The sequence below is a fragment of the Crinia signifera genome, chromosome 2, assembly GCF_055691185.1.
Source record: "Crinia signifera chromosome 2, ASM5569118v1, whole genome shotgun sequence".
In the NCBI taxonomy this organism is placed as follows: domain Eukaryota; kingdom Metazoa; phylum Chordata; class Amphibia; order Anura; family Myobatrachidae; genus Crinia; species Crinia signifera.
Window position 1 is genome coordinate 74,436,654 of NC_139218.1, and position 21,562 is coordinate 74,458,215.

General features: G+C 43.6%; 1 protein-coding gene across 1 annotated transcript; it reads left to right on the forward strand.

Moving 5' to 3' along the window:
• The first annotated feature begins 1,276 nt into the window (after positions 1 to 1,276).
• TAX1BP3 (Tax1 binding protein 3) lies at positions 1,277 to 21,168 on the forward strand. The gene is made up of 4 exons (XM_083172409.1): positions 1,277 to 1,591; positions 12,488 to 12,607; positions 13,608 to 13,685; positions 16,233 to 21,168. Exons 1-4 carry the CDS (start codon positions 1,553 to 1,555, stop codon positions 16,368 to 16,370), a joined length of 375 nt encoding a protein of 124 aa, XP_083028535.1. The 5' UTR covers positions 1,277 to 1,552; the 3' UTR covers positions 16,371 to 21,168.
• The last annotated feature ends 394 nt before the right edge of the window (positions 21,169 to 21,562 follow it).

A 21,562-nucleotide genomic window follows, 5' to 3' on the forward strand; every position in this document is an offset into this window, starting at 1 on the left:
TTTTAATCTCCTCCTTAAATATCCCTGTTTTTCCAAAAGTCTAATTAGGGAAATCACTTAAGGTCCCCATACACGCTGCTGCGGCAGCAGCATGCAATGCGATGCATTATCAGATGGATCGCAACGCATGCATTTTGCATGTGATTTGCGTGCGATGTGATACACGGGCAGTACAAAAAGTATGTGCAGCACATAATTTTTGTACTGTGCGATGCGATGCCCGCGGGAGCGGGCATCGCATCGCACGCTGCTATTGCATCGTGTATGGAGATCTTTAAAGTTGGGTACACATTAGACCAGGGGTAGCCAGCTCCAGTCCTCAAGAGCTAAACAACTTTAGTACTTATTTGCATTTTTTTCAGCGAATGACAACTCACAATGCAAGTTCACAGTGCAACTATTTGGGTTGGGATCATTTGGTCTACGGCATGATTGTCGACAGTCATTAGGTCGACATGGTTCTAGGTCGCAAGGTCATTAGTTTGACAGGTCATTAGTTTGACAATGTGTAGGTCGACAGTCAAAAGGTCAACATGGGGTTTTGACATGGACACAGTTTAAAGTGCACCGCATCCCCTCGCAGCGCTTGCTACGCTCAGCACACTATTTTATTCTTCCACCATGCCCTAGTGGATGGTAGGGCATGAAATCCCGCCTGTCGGCACAAGTCGGCTCAAAAAACAGTGAAAAACCCATGTCGACCTTTTGACTGTCGACCTAGATATTGTCAAACTAATGACCTGTCGAACTAATAACCTTTCGACCTAGAACCATGTCAACCTTTTCCCATGTCGACCTAATGACTGACGACCATCATGCTGTAGACCAAATGACCGCATCCCAAACTATTTACGTAAACACACTTACACCACACACAAGTTGTACAACTTTTTATTTTTTTGCTCACACTGCAAGACTGAACGTGTTTATACTCCCTGAAATGCCCAACCACAACAAGTTCGTCGCTACCTGCCCACATGTGTACTCCACATGTCCCCACATTCTCATTCATACAATATGCATGTATGTCAGCAGCTCCGCTTATTTATTACAGCACTGAGAGTTACCCAAAACTCTTGCAGCAGCACTAGGATGGAACATATGCTACAGTGTCTACTCTAGTACTACTACGGCGCAGTCGGACTGGCTGGAGACGGAGCAACTTGGGAGAAATCACATGACCTGGCGTCGAATCCCAATGACGTCAGGGGGCTACCGTGTAATAAGTAACACATTCCTACATAGCTGAGTATGGGAAGGATGAATCTGGTGCTATATATTTATGAGCTGTGGGCGTGGCCCTGCAGTGATCTGACTAAACGGGAGGAAGCAGAACTGTGGGTGTGTCGTATTTCCTACCACATAATTCATAAGTAGGGGGCGTGGCAGGCTGTAAGGCCGGTGCTGGGGGCGGTGTCTGCACGTTATGCAGATATCGGGTGGGTCACTAGATTAATTTTCATGAGCTGGGCGTGAGTGTGAGGCCCGGGCTCGCTTTGTCCAGTGCGGGTGGCGGCGGCGGTGGTGATTGAGTCGTGGAGGAAGCGCAGCGATGTCGTACATCCCGGGACAGCCAGTCACAGCCGTGGTGGTGAGTTATGTGCAGCTTGCTGGTTCATGTGTCAGCGGCGCTGTTCTCCATCCTCAGGCGTCTTCCCAGTGCTTCATCGTGAGACTGCAGAGATCATAACTTGCACCCAGTAACTTGCCATCACGCCTTTACACAACATAGCTTTGTTTATAGGCAACCTTAGATTTATATGTTTATGAACAGTTTCTTATATAGCGCACACATATTCCGCAGCGCTTTACAGAGCGTTCTTATAGCTACTCATACTGTGCCCTATGCATGTACATTCCATCTGAATGACTACTGCAACTATGTGCCCTTTTTATTTCCTGCTGACCTCCCCCCAATAGCGCCACTCACACAATGTAATTTGCTGCTCCTAAAAAGTTTGTGAAGGTGCGTCTAGATTTTTGCCAGAGGGTATGTAGTTTGTAGAACTGGCTGACATATGCAAGGAGGCAGAGGTTTGCCCTGGGAGTTGTCAGCAGTTTAGTTGAGGATCTTGTTAACAAGAGTGCAACCCTATCATTTAAATTGCAGTTGGGTGTCCTGTATAGACAAGGGCTCAAGAATACGGGGGTGCCTATGAGTCTCACTATAACAAAATTAAGAATGACTCATAAGCTCAGTACACGTGAGTCAATTTGCTTAATGAAGTTCTCTTGAAGTTTCCTGGGCAAAAAACATTGTGCTTAGCCGTATACACTGAAAAATATTGAGCAATGACTTAGTCAGTGACATCACCCGCCGCACTGTTGCCTCCTTGACGTCCGATATAGTCAACATTGAGCATGCAGCGCAGAAGATGGCACACATTTATTTTTTTAAATAGTCTAATGTGTATGGAGTTATAGAGTCATCCTTGCTTAAAATGCAAATGGCAGGTCAGCTCTAGAATCTAGAGGGTACTGTACCCCTGACTCACAAAATGAAGGATGACTCAAAGAGCATGGGCAGCACGGACGGGTAATGGTTCGCATTACTACCTCACAGCAGTGGCATAACTATAGCTCCGCAGCCCCCGCGGTGGCGGGGAGGCGCAGAGAAATTTTGGGTGCCGGGGGTCTGCGGGGCTATAGTTACCCGCTGCTGTCTGCGGGTACCTGCCTGCCGTGCTGTCACAGTCCTGTGTCTCCTAGCGCTGGCTCCTGCTTCTATAATGAAAACGGACACATAGAAAATGGCTGCCCCCATACTGCAGACAGTTTTCTGTCTGCAGTATGGGGGCAGCCATTTTCTAAGAGTCCCTTTTCGTTATAGCAGCAGGAGACGGGACTGTGACCGCAGATGCAGCGGCGGGCAGGTATGTGCATGGGGGGGGGCGCCGAGGGAAGTGGGAGTGGGGGGGGGGGAATGTGTGGCGGGGATGCAAAATAAGTAGTTACGCCACTGCCTCACAGCACTGAGGACATGGCCTTGATTCCCACCATGGCCCTAAATTTGCAGAGTTTGTATATTCTCCCTGTGCTTGCCTGGGTTTCCTCTGGGTACTCCGGCTTCCTACCACAATCCAAAAATACAGCATGGCCTTCACTAATGATCCGCTCCCTTGTGTGTGCATGCACAGTTGATGGAGGGGGGGTAGTTAATGACCCACTGGAGTGCGCATCGGCCATCGTGCTCAGCATAAACACTGGGCTATAAAATGAGCGATATCTCTCCAAAGGGCTAAAATGAGCAGGGTGTATACAGGGCTTTACATCGTTGTCAGTTCTGATGATAGCCAATACATTTGATCTCTTTGGTTAACCATAAATGACTTGTCACAAAACAAATGTCATGTTAACATTTATGGTGGGGGTACTTATGTAATATCTGGGCTCCCGTTTTTCTTGTGAGACCGTTTCCCCTCGCGGGGCTCGCTGCGCTCGCCACGCTTCGGGCACGGTGGCTCGCTGCGCTCGCCACACTATATAAAATCAACTCCATGCGTATTTGGATAGTAGTGGTATGAAAAAATGGGGTTCATTTAACATGGGAGCCCAGATAATACATAAGTACCATGGTGGGTTTTTGCACAAATAATTAGCTATGCTCAAATGCACACATTAGGAAAGCCTTGGTACTTGGAATTGCCCATAGTTTAAGCATTAAATCCATACTAAACACTATTGAAATACTATGCAGAGGAAACTTCACCGCATTAGTTTTAATTCTGTATTGTGGAAAAAAATTCCTTTGTGAAAAAATTCCTCAGTGACATCATTCCGGTGAAAAACGTGACACAAATTGTCTCTCTGTGCCTATTCAGTCACCATGCCTACAGTGCTTTCGCATTGTAGACCGAGTGTTGACATGTGAGATATCTACATTGTCAATTGTTGATAATTCAGGTCTTAATGCCCCCATCCATTGTCCAGCAGCTCGGCAGCTGCTGGACAATAGGATCGCATACAATACATTGTATCTGGTCCTGTCTCATACAATGTATCATATGTGATCCCAGCAAGGACTGCGATAAATGTTTGCAGCAGCCTGTAGGATCTGCTATGTGAGGCGTATGGGAGCAGGCCCATGTACCCATGGGAATGCTGGGCATTCTCATGGGTACGTGGGCGGCCCTAGGTCTGTTGGGGGCGGGCAGCTGACATCACAGGAGATCAGTTGCACTCATAAATAATAATGCATTTGAGGGGGATGCCTTCTCATACACATGCATCCCCTCGCGTGGTACCGAGGGTATTCAGTGGGGCGGTGTTTCAGATGTTGGGGAGGCTGCGATGTTTGCAGCTTACTGAGCACAGCTAAATCAGGTGCCATGTGCCCGTGGTTGCCATGCTTGGCACAACATTGAGAAAATCTGGAGAATTAGAAATTATGAATATCAGCCTGAAGAAACAAACCAGCTAGAGAGTAAATATCAAGCTCCTTATTTTACAGTGATTTATTTTTATTTTTTAAATAACGCTCTGTCCTACATGTGATAAATCCAGATGCATCTCTACAAATGATTTTCTTTTTCTTAAGCTGTCCATATCAATGCACATTTTAATAGGCTTTTAAAATGAACTCCTGTGTGCATGAGGCCTGGGAGAAATGAAGAGGTGCTGGGACTTTAAGGTTGCTAGGGTAACCTTACTTTCTCCAGACAATATAGTTTGGTACTTGAAGATGGATGACTCATCTCTGGGAAATGGTGTGCAGGGGTCTGTGTACCTCTCAGTGGATGTGCCTATAAAACCTTGCAGACACTGCATGCGATGCAGACCAAGCTGCTGGATCCATAAAGCGGATCTCTAAATATAACACAAAGCTACAAAGACAGGCTGCTACTTTAACCTTTCGTCAGATAGTGGGGTCTTTGTTAGAAGACATGAAACTACTACAGCTTCATCCGGAGAAGGAATCCCCAGAAGAATATTGAATATAAGATGTGTTGGAGGATGTAACATTGATATTTTTTATTTAAAAAAATAACTACTAAAAATGTTAAAGGAAATTTTGCTTTATTATTGTCATAGAAACAGAAATACAAGAAACTACATATCTTTGATATGAGAATATTCTTAAGTAATTTGTGTTTATTATTTATTTTATAACTTTGAGTTAAGCCCTAGAGGATATTGTGAAATATATCCATTCACAGCGAGTTCTAAAGGCCCCCACACTATATGGGGGACAGGAGAAATAAAAAAACACTCTACAAATAATTGGAAGGTCACTGATTGGCTGAAAGAGCACTCACAGCCAACCAGCAGCAGCTTTTGTAGTTTTTTTTTTTTTTTTTTTTTTTAAATCTCCTGTTTGCTGCCCCAAGGTCGGACTTGCAGCGGTGCTGCACACACCTACGGATGGCATCGAATGCAATGCATCGCAGGTGCTAAAAAGCACATTCAATTTGCCACTGATGGGTCCAATTATGATTTATCTTGTGTTCTGCATGTCCGACCTCCGAATCCAACTCGATGCACATGGGACCGCACATCGGATCAGATGTCATACACATGGGATTTGGGCTGATTTCACCCGACTTCTCCGTCCGGAATAGGGTGAAATCGAGCCAAATTGCATAGTGTATAAGGGCCTTAAGGAGGACTCCAATCTGTCTTGCTTTATAAAGGACTTGCTATTTACACTTCTGGGGCCAACACTTTTTTTTAACTTTAATTTGTAAATTTATTGATAATTTAGCTAATCTAAGAACTTGGTAAAAACACTTTATTTTTGTGTGGAGGGTATTTGAGAGGAGGGGGTACTCTTAAATTAAAAGCCTAATAGAGTAAAAAGGTTGGCCACTGCTGGTCTAGTGTGTATGGGCCTTATGGTTTGTTGTGTTAAGAAGCAAGAGAAATAATGAAGTGCCTCCGCTAAACCATGGCGGATTCATCGCCTTTTTATAAATACATTTTTTTTTTTTTTAAAGTAGGTTTTGATTTTAAATTTAGTAATAAAAAAAGAAGCATAAGGAAGACAAATAAAAATTGGGCAGCAAAATAAACCTGTGTACACACAGCTTTTAAGCAGATATCGCTGGCAATATGGTCGCTGAGCGACCATATTGCCGGTGACTTATATGTGCTGTGGGCGATAAATCACCGACTGTGCGCTCCCGTGTTCAGCCCTTAACGGTCGCTGGTTGCAGGAGCATGCAATGCTATCAGCTTTTTCCACTGGCAGAGTCTCCTTTTCATCAATGACCATCTCTGTGTACACAGCTGTAGGGGAAGTGGGAGAGTTCATACAAAGGCAAAATCTAAACGTAAACATACAAAACAACATGTCGTAAATAAATTAAGTAATAGAGTCCCCTTAAGGGGGTTCATACAAATTTAAACAGGAAAAGGGTAGTTTGTAAGGCTGTATGTGGAGGGGGAGCACCTTTACTCTCTGTAATGTAGGTCTACCACGGAAGCCATTTCAGAAGGGCAGAAGAGGGGCTTGTGGAATAAGGGACTTCTCTAGTCTCCATTTCGAAATGGAATTGGGTTTTAGAAGAAATAACTTTCTTTCGGTACTTGTGTAATAGCACGAAGCCCGGCTATGCTACGTTTTCAGCTTAGGCTAAGCTACGCTGTCAGCGTAGCCCAACGACTGCCTAGCGTAGTTAGCGTAGTGACTCCGTGGCAGCCTAGCTCTGTCCCCGGCAAGCCTAGTGAGTGCCTCTCACACAGTGCCGGTAACCGCCAGATCCCCTGCGCTTGCGGCTGCCGGCTTTGAGGGGATCATGCGGGTGCTGGCGGAGAGGCGCTCCTGCGTCTCAGTAATTTTTGTGGCAGGGTATGGCAACCCTGCCTGTGTCTGCTTCAGGGAGAGCCTCCTTTTTCAAACCCCTACTATCCACGGCTGCCGGAAGTGTTACGCGTCCCCCAGACCTGTTCATACCCCCTCTATCCACGTCGGCGTGGAGTTGATTTTATAAAGTGTGGCAAGCGGACGCAGAATACATGTAAAGTAATCCACGGGGCTTGCTGCGTTCGCCATGCTTTGGGCTCGGTGGCTCTCTGCGCTTGGCACACTTTAGAAAATCGACTCGACGCGGATAGTGGGGGTATGAACAGGTCAGGGGGACCCATAACGCGTTCCCTCATGGGGCTCGCCGCGCTTCGGGCTGTCGTGGATAGTGGAGTTGTTTCAGGAACACCTATCTGACAGGGACGCTGACTACGCTGTCCGCAGGAACACTACACTACTGCTGACAGGAACACTGACTGTGCTTACTACGCTAGCGGGAACACTACGCTACTTCTGACAACTACGCTGGCCGCACAAACACTACACTGATTCTGACCGGGCCGCTATGCTAACTACGTGACGGGCGCTGTGCTATTACACAAGTACCCTTTCTAAAAAAGGGGGGGGTGGAGGGGGGCTTCCAATTAGGGATGCCAATCCCGGTGCATTTTTTTAAACATGACATCTCTATGTGGTACACACACAGTGAGCAAGGGCACCCCACTCTGCCCACCCTGCTCATTTACTTACATGAGCAGACAGGCAGCGGGCAGATAGCAAAGCCGGAGGGTGCAGAGGCGGTGGGGGCAGAGGGTGGGCGGCTGAAGCTGCAGGACTCTGTGTGCGGTCATTGACTCTGGAGCGGATATGGGTGGTGCGGCCTGTGCAGAGGTCACGTTGCGCAAGCAGCACTGCCCATACCCGCTCCAGGTTGCAGTCCTAGGATCGGAAACACCAGGGCAGCGTCTGAGCGGGTGCTCAGACGCTGTCCGGCATTAGATTTATGCACGCACAGCTAATCCCGGGATTGGAAGGTCCAATCCCGGGATTCAAATCCCGGCGGTTTTTTTGGGCAAATCCCGGGATCCCGCCGATCCCGGGATTGGCCACCCTACTTCCAATGTTGGGCAATAGTGGCTCTGGCAAATATCAGGATGTGACCAAGAACGTAACGGTCAGACTTGGTACGATACCATGATACCAGTGGAAAAGAGCCATAGAGGGATCTGGAATCTGTGTGAGGCCCAGGACATCGTGTATAGAATTATATAATCTTTTTACAGTCAATGGGGCCTACACATAGGGAGATGTGCTGAGCAGTGCTAGATCACTCAACACACAGCAATGTGTCAGCGCTGCGATCTGTCAGAGCCACTATTCTCAGGGCAGATCATTGGCCCTGCCTGTCGATTGAGTAGATTTATCCAGCATGCTGGATATTAATTGCCGCGCGATAGTGATGCGCGGGGCCACACATTTTCTAAGCGATCTAGTGATTCGAAATTGCCCCGTGTGTAGGCCCCACAATATATTGCTTTTAGTCAGTATATCACCGTACAAACCCCACCAGTGTAAATACATAGCTGACATTGGGAATCCGGTAAACCCATACACAGTAAGCATGGAATAGCTCACAAGATAACTGCTTTAAATGGAAAGTTGTGATAGGAGAGGTGTGTTTGACACTCCTATCACTTCTGCATTCCTGCTAGTCAGAGCCAGTTCCTGGCTGAGTCATACCAGACTTTGACAAGGAGTGTATGTATGGGACATGACATGTTCTAACTTTTGTAATCCCTTATCACCTTTTCCCTTCCCCAGCTGTCCAGTGGGAAATACAGGATGTGTCTTGCCTGGTAGGCAGCAGGTACTCCTATCTCTCACACTTATTACTTGATCTCACAAAAGCAAACATTCCACAGTTTTGTAATTATGTGGCTAATGGCGGCTTTGGCCCATTGGTATATATACATTGTATTTATTTGGCTGAGATCATAACATAAAAACTCCATATTTTTGCTGCACTCTGCCAGACATGACACTGGCTTATTTTACTTTCTGAAATGTAAAGTTGCAAATATATAAAACCATTTAGCACTCTGACCTTTCCCATATAAACCTAATTTCCAAATGTCCCTCCTGCTCTATGGTATCTGAGGGTTTATAATTCTGGTTCTCAACACCACTATTGTATAGAGCAGGAATGGGCAATAAGCATTGTCGGCATCCTGATCTTTCCGCAGCCTCAGTGAATGCATCCCATTTATAGACTCTCTCTCTCTCTCTCTCTCTCTCTCTCTCTCTCTCTCTCTCTCTCTCTCTCTCTCTCTCTCTCTCTCTCTCTCTCTCTCTCTCTCTCTCTCTCTCTCTCTCTCTCTCTCTCTCTCTCTCTCTCTCTCTCTCTCTCTCTCTCTCTCTCATGAAATAAAACCTCTAACTAAAGTTTGTTCTCAACTTTTGGAGACAATATAATGACCAAATAGCACATTAATTGACTATAGGGGCAGATGTTTTAAGTCTGTTATATATGCTTGAAAAATGACAGTTAGGAGTTAATTGGCTGGTGCATTATCACCTTCCATTTGATCCTCTTCAGGCTTAATACATCTGCCCCATAGTAACATAAACAAACCTTTACCCCTGCAGGGTACAGAAAAGATAAATCACTGGTAAAGCAGTGCTATTATGGAGTGAGGCATTAAAAAAAAAAAATTACAAAAACCAACAGTTTGGAGACCCCTTTCAGATATGCTGGTTGCCCCGAAGGACAAACTATGCTTCACTCAGCAGAGGAACAGACTTCGGAAATTACGCAAGCCATGCAATGGGTATTTTGGTTGGGAGAGTATAGCATGCAAAAGGAATGGAGGTGGAAGAGAAAGGGAGGAGCATGCCTAGTAGGAGAGGATCTGATCCCAGAGGTGCTACTGAAAGCCTTCTCCAGGACCAGAGTCACTACACTATACAAGGATTAGCTAATTGGAACTTGTGTATTACTACGCTACGCTGACAACGTACCTTAGGCTACGTTGTCAGCGTAGCCTAACCGGGCGCCCTGCTAATATGTGCGGTGGGTGCGGACTTACTGTGGGTGGCGGGGCTTGACCGGCGGGCAGGAGGGGTGGTGGGGCTTCAGCGGCGGCCAGGCGGAGGGGGGAGATACAGCCAGCGGTGGGGAGATGCGTCCTGGGGTGGCAGAAGTGGACGTCATTCAGCGTAGTGCCGCTGAGGGAGCATTACATAGTTTCCCTGCTCCCCCAGCGGCACTACACTAATTGCGTACATTGCGGCCGCCGGAGGATTATCATGGAGGACGCGATGTGGGGAGCCGAATGCCAGGGACATCGTTGATGGGAAGTATAATGCACTGTACACACACCCACTAACACAATCATATCCCCACTATCCACGTCATACCCCCAGTGTCCACGTGGGAGTGTAGTTAATTTTATAAAGTGTGGCGAGCAGACGCGGATACGCGTCCCCTCGCGGGGCTTTATAAAATTAACTCCACGCCCACGTGGACACTGGGGGTATGACGTGGGTAGTGGGGATATGATTGGGGGTATGACGTGGATAGTGGGGATATGACCCATTATGTATTCGCACAGCTCCAACTACGTAAATTACTTAGTTTACGTAAGTTATGTAGTTTACGTAGCCAGCATAGTGGTGTATTGGTATTCTCAATACACCACTATGCAAACTAGGTAATGGACGCCCTGCTAATACAGAAGTACCGCTAATTTAAAAAAGTTTTATATTTAAAAATAAAAACTTTTTTTTTTCTGCAGTATTCAAATTACTTCCCTTTAAAATATGTTGGGTAATTATTTTTTGCCAACTACCCCTGATCAGACTCCATCCTCCTGACCTTAAAATCTTCAAATTCATTTGTGCCTTATTTCCGGGAGAAGCCCGGAGAGGAGACTTCCAGCTGCAGGTCGGGGGGCGGGGCTTGAGCTTTACATCATTAAGCCCCGCCCCCAGGATGATAAAACCCCCAATTCACGGATCTCCGTGGAGGGGGCGGGGCTAAAATGACGCGATTTGAGCTCCGCCCCCTCCTCTGAGACCCGCGGATTGATGATTTCAATCCAAAAGGTATAGGGAAGACGCCGCAATCGGGGGGTGGCGTGGGGGTCCCCCGGAATCCGGGAGGGTTGCCCACCTTTCCGGGGGGCCGGGAGGAGGACCCGATTTTCGGGATCCTCCCGGTAATTCCGGGAGGGTCGGCAACCCTGCCTTATTTAAGCTGTGCTGTCATCCAATTAGTATGTAAGCTCTCACTTGAACTGTGTTTTCATTTCTGTATTTATTTTGTTGGTGTGTCCTGGGTTTGTGTATTTGTTTTTCTCCAATGGTGTTTTAGAATCAGTGGTCATGATTGTCCTATTTTTATGTAGCTATGTTGGCGGGGAATTTGTTTTTATTTCAGCCTTAATGCTGTGTACACACTTCTACAATCTGCATGAGATCCAGATGAGATTTTGACTATATAGTTAAAATCTCATCTGGATCTCATGCAAATCATATGGGTTTTATCCCTTGCGATCTCGATGTGTGCTCCCGTATCACAGCCAAAAAAGTGCAGATCTGCACTATATAGTCTAAATTGTATGCAGATAGTCTAAATTGTACAAGTGTGTACACCCCTTAAGTCATGGGCATCCCGACAAAGTAATACAGTTACTGCTCTGATTGGGTGTAAGTGCTGTGAGTGCCCACATTTCTGCTGGCAGCCTCCTGAACCGATGAAAAGAAATGTGTGAACAATCTGGCTTATGGGCACCCAATTGATACTTTTCGAAGGGCCCATTAGTTTAGACAGGTTTTGCATCTTTGCATGGCTAATCCCAGTGCTTTTGGGCGCAACAAGTTTTTTAATTAATGGGTGCCCAAATAAAATGAAATTATGCATTGGACACCCACAAATCATCACCCCTCAAACACAGTTGACTTGCCCCCTTAAAGTTTGCATGCAGAGCTCTTCTTGCAATAGACTGCAATTCTCTTATTTGTCTTGGCATTGCCAAGATCACTCCTGTCATTTTTGTTTGTGAGACCAAAATAGGCCAGAATTGCAAATGGCAGCTCTTATCGGAAGAGATGTACTTTTGTGGTACTAGTCACATTTGTTAGTGCATATGCAATTAATATCAATGCGATGCCCATGTGATGTGTGACGGGATGCATCGGCAAGGTTTAGTACATTCCAAATACCATAGGGGCTCGTACTGGTTTTTGAGTTCAGAAATATGACCGAGAGCAGGTTAAGGGGGTATTCAATGTCAGGGGCACGGCTGTCGAGCTGGATCGACAGCCGTGCCCCTGTTCCGTTCTCGCTTTGAATCCTGACTGCCGAGCTCCAGTCGAGCAATGTCCCGAGTGGCGAGAAGGGGGGGTGGCCACTAGCTGAGGGCGGAAATAGTCAAGCTCCGGCCAGGAGCTCGACTATTTCCGGCTTTTCTCGGCAGAACGAGTCCGACAGCCCCTGTTCAATGCTGTCGGAGAAGACGGCATTGAATAGGGCCACGCAGCCATCTCCCCCGTTGGGAGATGGCTGCGGGAGCACGACAGACATTGAATACCCCCCTAAGAGTTGGCAAATACTTAAGTTTACTCATGGCTTGCAATGAGTGACCACGTAAAACTCTGTCAAGATCTACTTTTCTGTGTAAGTTAATGTTTTGACTTTATAGTGCTTACACTATATCTATTCTCAGTCTCTTATCCTATTTACAGGAAAGAGTTGAAATCCATAAACTGCATCATGGAGGTAGCCTGATCCTTGGATTCAGTATTGGAGGTGGAATTGACCAAGACCCTGCGCAGAATCCTTTTTCGGAGGACAAGACAGATAAGGTGGGGCTTTCAGTTTGGTGGTCATGGTTTTATTTTGAACTGGGTACAGATCCAGTTCGAGATCTAACATCAGCTTAAGATCTAAATGGCAGCTTGTGTGTGTGTGTCCATTTTTTTTTTTTTAAATAGTTTTGTGGGTTTAGACTACAGGTTCTCTGTCGGTCCTCGGGACCCCACACAGTGCATGCTTTGCAGGTCTCCTAACAGAATAAAGTGAAATAATTAGCTCCACCTGTGGATCTTTTAAAATGTGTCAGTCAGTAATGAGTGCACCTGTCGGGTGACCTGGAAAAATAAACTGTGTGGGGTCCTGAGGACCCACAACAGTTCACGTATTTCAGGTCTCCAAACAGAATCACAGGTGAAATAATTAGCTCCACCTGTGTTCTTTTAGAATGTGTCAGTGACTGAGTGCACCTGTGCATCTGCCAGGTGACCTGGAAAATGTGCTCTGTTGGGGGTACTTGAGGACCGAGGCTGAGAACCACTGGTTTAGACTATGAATTTGGATCTTATTTATTTATTAACCTTTTCTTATATAGCGCACACATTCTGCAGCCCTTTACAGAGAATATTTGAACATTCACATCAGTCCCTGCTTACAATCCATATACCCTACCACATGTACACGCACACACAGACATTCTAGGGTTAATTTTTTGGAAGCTAATTCGGCCAGTACTAGTATATTTTTGGATTGTGGGAGGAAACCAGAGTACAGGGAGAATATACAAACTCTGCATAGTTAGAGCCATGGTGGGAATCGAACCCATGACCTCAGTGCTGTGATGCGGTAATGCTAACCATTACACCATCCGTACTGCCCATCTCTACACAAATTATGCTAATTGACATAGTGTGCTTAGTTAAATCTAAACTGAAATGTGAGCATTCTGTCTCCCAGGCTCTATACACTAACCCTATGGACTGGGCTGATCAATAAATCAATCAATCTATATTTTCAAATATATTGCTGTATCCTAACTGCTTGCAATTGCAGGGCATCTATGTTACAAGAGTAACAGAGGGAGGACCTGCTGAAGTGGCTGGACTTCAAATGGGAGACAAAATAATGCAGGTAATACATAAAGCTTCTCATTATCCACATCTACCTCTCTTGTCTAGTGGTAACTACCTCCTAGCAAAGGCACAAGGGAACACTAGCTGCAGTATGAAATATGACCACTTCTACGGTGATTGCTGTAAAGCTCTTACATGTAAATGATTTAGGGGATTCAGTATGAAATACCGACGCCGGAATCCCGACGGTCGAAATACTGACAGGGGGGGGGGGATGTGGATCGCGCCCCCCCTCCCCCTTGCGGGCTCGCTATACTCGCCACGCAGCGGGCCCGGTGCCTCACTACGCTCGCCACACTGTTTTATTTTCCCTCTATGGGTGTCGTGCATCCCGATTCAGGGCCTGATTCTGGTTTAATCGCAGAAGCAAATTTTCTCTAATGGACAAAACCATGTGCACTGCAGGGGGTGTTATCTTTTAATATGTCAAATTAAAGAGATGTTCCAACTCACAAATTTATTTTCGTCAATGAGTAAAACCTGGGATCCAGGTTCTTATGCTAACTATAGTCAGCCACATATTTCTGTATGTAAGAAGACGAGGCCATTCATGTGGAGATACTTGCAGCTTCTTGTTCTGTATTAAATCTGGTAGGGTAAGTATGTGTTTATGGTTTTGACTTAGTTTTGTGTTTTATGTATGAAACCTGAAAAACAAAATGACAGTAGTGCGCAGTAAAAGTGCTCATAAAATTGTGATTCCTTTTATGAGCAGCACCTTATACCAGGTGTTGACCGGGTGTGCTGCACATATAAGAACCAACCTTATATGTGCAGCACACCCGGTCAACACCTGTTTAGAATTGATCAATCCTGGCAGAAGACTTTGTTGACGTTGACTGAGATCTGACAGTGACTTTCTGTCTGTACTAGTTGTGCATACGTTACACTCCCTTGCAGCTCCGTCCTGCTGTGGAGAGCAGAATTTCCTCAGACACATTTGGAAACTGGGATAAGTAAAAAAAGATGACGGTGCAGTCCTTTTGTATATTCCTGTGACATCTCGGCCCCTTCTGTGTATCAATCCACTGATCTGTATGGTGCATATTTTACAAAGCAATTCTGCCTGCCTGTCAGTGATCATTTACAATTGGAGTTGCACTGAAACCAGCCGTGTTGTGTGCTCGGAACAAAATGTGGGGAGTTGTCTGTATTTAGAATTTACCTCCTCTCTGCTGTCGCATCTCCTCAATTCATCCACTTGTGGAAGTACCTGTCATCGCTATCGTCACCCATTTTCCACATAGTTACATAGGAGCTGAATAAAGACGTGCGTCCATCGAGTTCAACCTTTGATTAGTGTTTGATCTTTTTTGCTACAGCCCTTTTATATAAGTTGTGTATTCTGATTTAATAGACAGATTATGATTGTTTGTACCCATGGATGTTTTCACCCAATTGATATGTGTCCAACCTTTTTTTAAATGTATTAATTGTGTCTGCCGACACCACCTCTCCAGGAAGAAGAGTCCCACAATTTAACTGCCCTGACCTTAAAAAAAGGTTAACCTTCTAAGGGTACGAAATCTTCTTTCTAGTCTAAACTCAAAGCAAAAAGGTTTCCTGACCGTTCCTTATATTGGCCCCTGACATATTTGTACATGTTAAGAAGCATATCTCCCCTTAAACGTCTCTCTTTCTAGCGTAAACCATCCTAATTTCTCTACCCCCGCAAATCGGCTGATCTGTGTAGACTCCATTCCATCTGTATCCTTTGCAATAATACATGCTAATGCTCGGTTGCACATATTCTGCAGCATTAGAGATGTGGGTGAGCTGCTTATGGCTCAGAATTGCCCATAAGTGCTCCAAGTTGCATATGCTCAGCTCAGACAGATGGACAGTATAAAAAATACCATTTCCACCCAAAAAAAAGAATTGCATGCAGCTCTGAATAAGGCCTAAATTGTACATATGTGTTCTCCTACATCTATCCTCAATTTGCCGCAAAGAGGGAGATGCCTGGAGCGATTCTGCGAGTGAAAATGTATATTATTCACAACATGTTGTGTCTGGGACAGACCAGAAGATTCTGCTGATTAAGTTGACATGTGACACATATGTGTGTGACAGAGGGCCAGATGTACTAAGCTTCAAAAGTTATAAAATGGAGAGTGCTAAATTATCAACCAATCAGGTGCTAACTGTCATGTTACAGGCTGTTTGAAAAGAGACAGGAGCTGGTTGGTTGTTTATCACTCTACATTTTATCACTTTTCTAGGCTTGGTACATCTAACCCTGAGTCTATACAGATCATAACAGAAAGCTTGTAAAAAAAAAAAAAAAAAACATGGTATCTGCATTGTAGAACTTTTCATACAGATTCAGAGACTTGCTTGCATACAGTCTCCTAGGGCATTCTATACACCTCATTGCTGTTTGGTGCAAATGCAGCAATGAGGTGTATATTACAAATCATGTCAATGAATTTGATGATTAATTTGTGTGCCTTTGTATATTACTGCAACTTGTATTCTAGAGCTGGCAACCCTAATTCTAGTCAGCAGAATTTACAGTGCTTATCCTGTACTATCTCCCCCTCAGGTGAATGGATGGGACATGACTATGGTCACACATGACCAGGCCAGAAAGCGTCTCACCAAGAAGAATGAGGAAGTTGTCCGACTCCTAGTGACCAGGAAATCCTTGCAAGAGGCAGTCAGACACTCAATGAGACAATAGAGATCTAATCGCTACATCAGTTCCTTCATCTTCTGTTTGTGCTCTAGTTTATCTACAGGCACATGTGTAAGGCAATCTCAAATACGCGAGTTGGTGACGTGTAGTATGGGAATTCTAGTTCCGCACCAGCTCATGTGTTTACAATTGCCACTGGTCACGTGATATTTTACCTTTTCGGATATGAGGTAAATAATAAATAGTGTAAACTGTGTCACCATATTATCACCAGAGTTTGATTTTCATAAGCTGCCAGTAATCATTCTGTAAGATCCCAGCATTGAAAAGTTTGCAGTCTTTTTATCACTGATCGTCATTGTTCATTTCTCTGAAAATCAGGTCTAATATTTGATTAATAAGAAATCCTACTAATTTTAGCAATTTCTTGGAAAAGCTTAAAGTTAACACTAAACTTTTCATAACTTATTTTCTTTTTTGGAATTTATATACTGCTGGTATTTATCTATATTCTATGACAAGCCACTGAACTTTACATTCCGGTTGATGCGTCAGATATATCCATGTTTTTACTATCTTATTGAATCTGGACCCAAAGAGTGACATTCCCTCAGCCTGTGTACATAGGCTATAGCTGTAAGGGGCTATCAGGACTAGTGTGCTCCAGAACAGAACTAGGCAACTGCTATATGCATAATATAAATATGTATGTACAGCATATATGGCCCTTTTTGCTTCTAATATTCATGTGGAGGTGGTCAATGTAGGTAATATTTGTTAATATAAGTGCAAGGTGTTTTCATCAGTTATCTGAAAAGTTGGCTATTGTGAAGCAACCTACATGAAAGATCTGTCTAGGATGAGTTATTTTCCCATGAAAACCCTACAGTGTAGTTTGCATCGGAGTCTGGTTAGGCCTTTTCCCAATCCTGAAGCTCCTCCTGCATCCAAGTCTCGATGGATTTGAAACAGAACGAAAAGCTGAGACTATGATATTGTTGCCCCACCCCTGTGTATGAAGTAACCAATCCACACAGTGCAAAGCAAGTGTGCATGTCAGTCACCTATATAGCAGCTCCCCCTTAACATGGCCGCTTACTTTAATGGAGTGCCAGGGAAGATGGTGGCTGTATAAACAGTCCTGTTATTTCTATTTAGCAGAGATATACTCAGCTTTTCAGGTGTGTCTATATATTCAGTGGGATATTTCTTCCCTTTTGAAGTTCAGTGGCTTTAAGTACTACTTTTGTATCTTAATTCCTGTTTTTATTACATTTTTACATCGGTCTAATTTAGTTGTAGAACATCTGATCAATTCAGCATTTTCTGCTTTCAACTCTCATGAAAGTAAACTTGTAATGTAAATGGCATATAGCTGAAATAAGTTCCATTCGGTAGTAAAATTTATACAACTCCTCCATCATCAAAAGTATTGAAAATGCCTGTTTAAGATACACATTATGAAGATGAAATAAACAGAGCACTCGCCTAGATTTATGTAACCAATCGCCTTCCATTTTACATTGCATATGTTGTATCTGGGGAGTGGAGACACACCTCTAACTTTGTCCAAAAGGACCAATAATTTTAGAAAACTGTTAATTACTAAATAGACCACTGTATAAGGAGGTGGCCTTAGGTTCTGATAAATGTTACCCACTATTCAGCGATTGTCTAGCATTTATAAGGGACTATCAGTAACGATGCATGTACCAAAGACTTATACTAATCACATTGTTCTACTGTAGTTTTGCTAATTTACAGACTTTTCCTTTCACTACCAAAATATTATAGACCGTGTTTGTAATGTTCACTAATATGACAGCATTTCAGGAACTTGGTACAGGTATATCATACAGTACGTGACATATGTATGTTATGATATGGGGACATTTACATATTTATGTGAATGTCTCCAGGTGCCTTCTACTTTGGATTTATTCTTCAGCCTTAAACACTAAGGGGGAAATTTACGAAGATGGGAGTTCAATTTCACATGGGATAACATACTATCTTATGTATTACATCTAAGAAGTAGATTCTGATTGGTTACCCATAGCAACATCCCATGCAAATTTGAACTCCCATCTCAGTAAATTTCCCCCTAAGTGATACATTTGTGCTTTCTGTAAGAAACGCCAAGTGCCTTCTAGTCCAGAGTTAGGTCTGTGCTCAGCAGCTGAGTTATACGCAACTGTAGCGGACTCTGCTATTGCCTATAGGAAACCCATAGTCAAAGCATTAATTGTGTAACCTAAACCTGTACATGTATAGCTGTTTGTAGAAAGGTTATTTCATAAGTCCATGATACGTTCTTGCATACCTGCCGCCACATAAGACTTGGATGCCAGGTTTTAAAATTCTATGACCTTAATCTGCATGTACGTATGATGCAGCTGACCACAGATACTCAAGAAATGTTCCAACCCTTATTATAATATATGGGCAGCATGAGATCTGGTCTGTGATGACATCATTAATTGACGCCTGTGGGTCCAACATATTTGGAATTGTAGTTCAGCAACATTTTATAAAGAAGCAGCTTTAATAATTTTGAAGTTTTAAATTTAGAACGGTCATGAATATTTTCTATAGATTTCGTTAATCGGGTGCAATCTTAACACCTGCCAGTCTAAGGATTGGCATGAGCGTTTTCTAAAGTTAGAATGTTGCATCAGTCTGTTCTTCCTGTTGGCATACATTTCACATTTTTATTTGGTTTGTTTGTTTTGTCTATTACTGTCCTGTGTTGGTAAGATGGCATAAGCCCCATACACAGGGGTCGATCCTGCTTAGCAATGTAATTCAGGCAATCTCCCCAGCGGCTAGATCGCCCACACACGTAGAGCTGTGCGTATGGGCAATTTGTGCTGACTCAGGGGTATATTCAATGCCTGTAAGGTGAGCTATGATGGTGAGCACTGCTGATAGCTCATCGTCATAGCTCGCTGTCCCTATTAAACTGCCCTCCAGTTCACTCGTTGTTTCCACCTAGCTGGCTCTTTTCTGCCAGGTGGAAACAGTGAGTGCAGCCACAAAATGCAGCGGGCTTGCTGCATTTGGGCGAACCTCGCCATGTAGGGGAATCCTTGCCATCCTCTGGTGATTGAATACAGCGGGGTTTAATGGCAAGGATGGCTTCTTTACGGAAATCTTTGCCAAAACAAGCCATCCTCACTGCACAAACCCCTTCATTGGTGGCATTGAATACACCCTCAGGGGTAGATTTATTAAGCTCAGTGAAGTGATAAGTGTCTGGTTTTTATCACCAGCCAATCAGCTCCTATCTGTAATTTTTCAAACCAAGCCTGTAACTTCACAGTTAGGAGCTGATTGGCCGGTGATAAATACCAGACACTTTATCACTTCACCGAGCTTAATAAATCTACCCCTCAGTGTTCTTTATGCAGGTTCTCTATCTAGCTTTTGACTGCATGTACTAAAGATATGAGCCAGCAATGGTGACGCACAGGACCGCCATCGCTATGCGGTATACACCGGGGAAATGTGTGCTTAATTTGTAAGCGGTCTAGACAGATCACTTAGAAAATAAGTTTACATTTCCCTATTTGTATGCTCTATTAGATGATTATCTCTGATGTCAGAGGCAGTTCTTGTTCATCTTACTTGCCCTAGCTGCTAACTTTATAAACTCTTTGCTTCATTCCACTAATGCTGATTGTATCCTGCTGTTACTAGACAGAACGTGGATGGTAGTTAATACTCATAGGGCCTGATTCATAGATGGTTGCTATAGCCACCTCCACTGCATCTTTGTATGCAAAAACTGTAGGAGGCGTCTTGTTTTAAAAGACTCTTACTACTGGGTGCTGTGATCTGCTGTTGCATTGTGAGACGTATAATCGGATACACTGCATAAACATCAGGTGGCTATCGGATATGGCTATCGAATATTTGAATAACCTTTTTAGGTTACTCAATGTTTAAGAACCTCCTGCTACCAGTGCATGTGAAGGATGGAGCTCCTGGCTTAGGTATGCCCAGAAAATCTTTGTAGATATGGAGATGAGATCCTGTTGATTAAAAAATAGTCTGAAATTTGCTAGGAAATCGACTTAAAGAATCTCTGAATCAGGCCCTTCAGTTCTGGAAGCTGTTGTGTGGACTAAACCAATATTAAGCCTATCTATTTACTACGTATTAGTAATGTCTCTTTAAACTTCCTGTCTGAATTGCGTCAGTACTTCTGTAGGCTCTTTTCTCGTTTCAGTAATATTTGATATATTAGATTGGGAATAGTCTTGTCTAGTTTTTCAAGGGGCCAAATGTAAGTTTTGGGAGAACAGTGGCTAATGCACATATTAAGGTGCTATTATGAAAACCTGCCTTTAGAACAATCCTATAGCAAAATTAAAAAGGGATGGTGTTACACAAAGCAGCCAATAAGATGTTTACTTTCATTAACTAGACTCAATTATAACATTTTTACTATAGCAGGTATAGGTTGCTATTCGAATTCACTAACATGATACTATTTTTTTTCCTTTCTTTCTTTCCATGGTTACCAAATTCCATACTTTGTACATTTCCATAAAACGACTTTATTCTTTTGTGTCTTCTGCTGTATAATCACGCTCTGTAGATCTGTTGTCCTCTGTTTTGTTTGTAATATGTATAATTTCTGTACAGTTATAAAGACCACTTGTGAATCAAGGGACATCCATAAAGGAAAGATGTACTAAATTCACTCAGACAATACTAATTTTGCACTGCTGACCAATCCGTGCCAGACTGACCATGTATTAAGGAATACGCTATTTGAAGTTTTTATACTGTTTGTACACAAAAATGGAATAAAAAACAAACTGGATTTTAAAAGTTGTCCTATATTTGTCTGTCTTGTTTTTCATCATGTTTTCTTTTTTGTCAACTGTGATCATTGTCTGTAACACTCTTCCGTAGGAAGTTACCAACATTTCCTAAATATAAACTAGCAAATCTATAATATTATACATAGTTTACAAATGTCCATGAGTTCGCCAGTAATCTGCTTTTTGTTAATACGTATATGCAGTGGCAGTACTTTTTTTATTATGTTTTATTTATTTATTAGTTTCTTATATAGCAGCAAATTTCATTGCACTTTACAATTGGAAACAGTGATACAACTTGGGTATTTACAGATGGTTAAAAAGGTAGGAGGGCCCTGCTTACAATTTTCTTAATACAGGAAGTTCTGATTTGTTCAAGTACATGTGGCGTGCTGCTATTCCTGG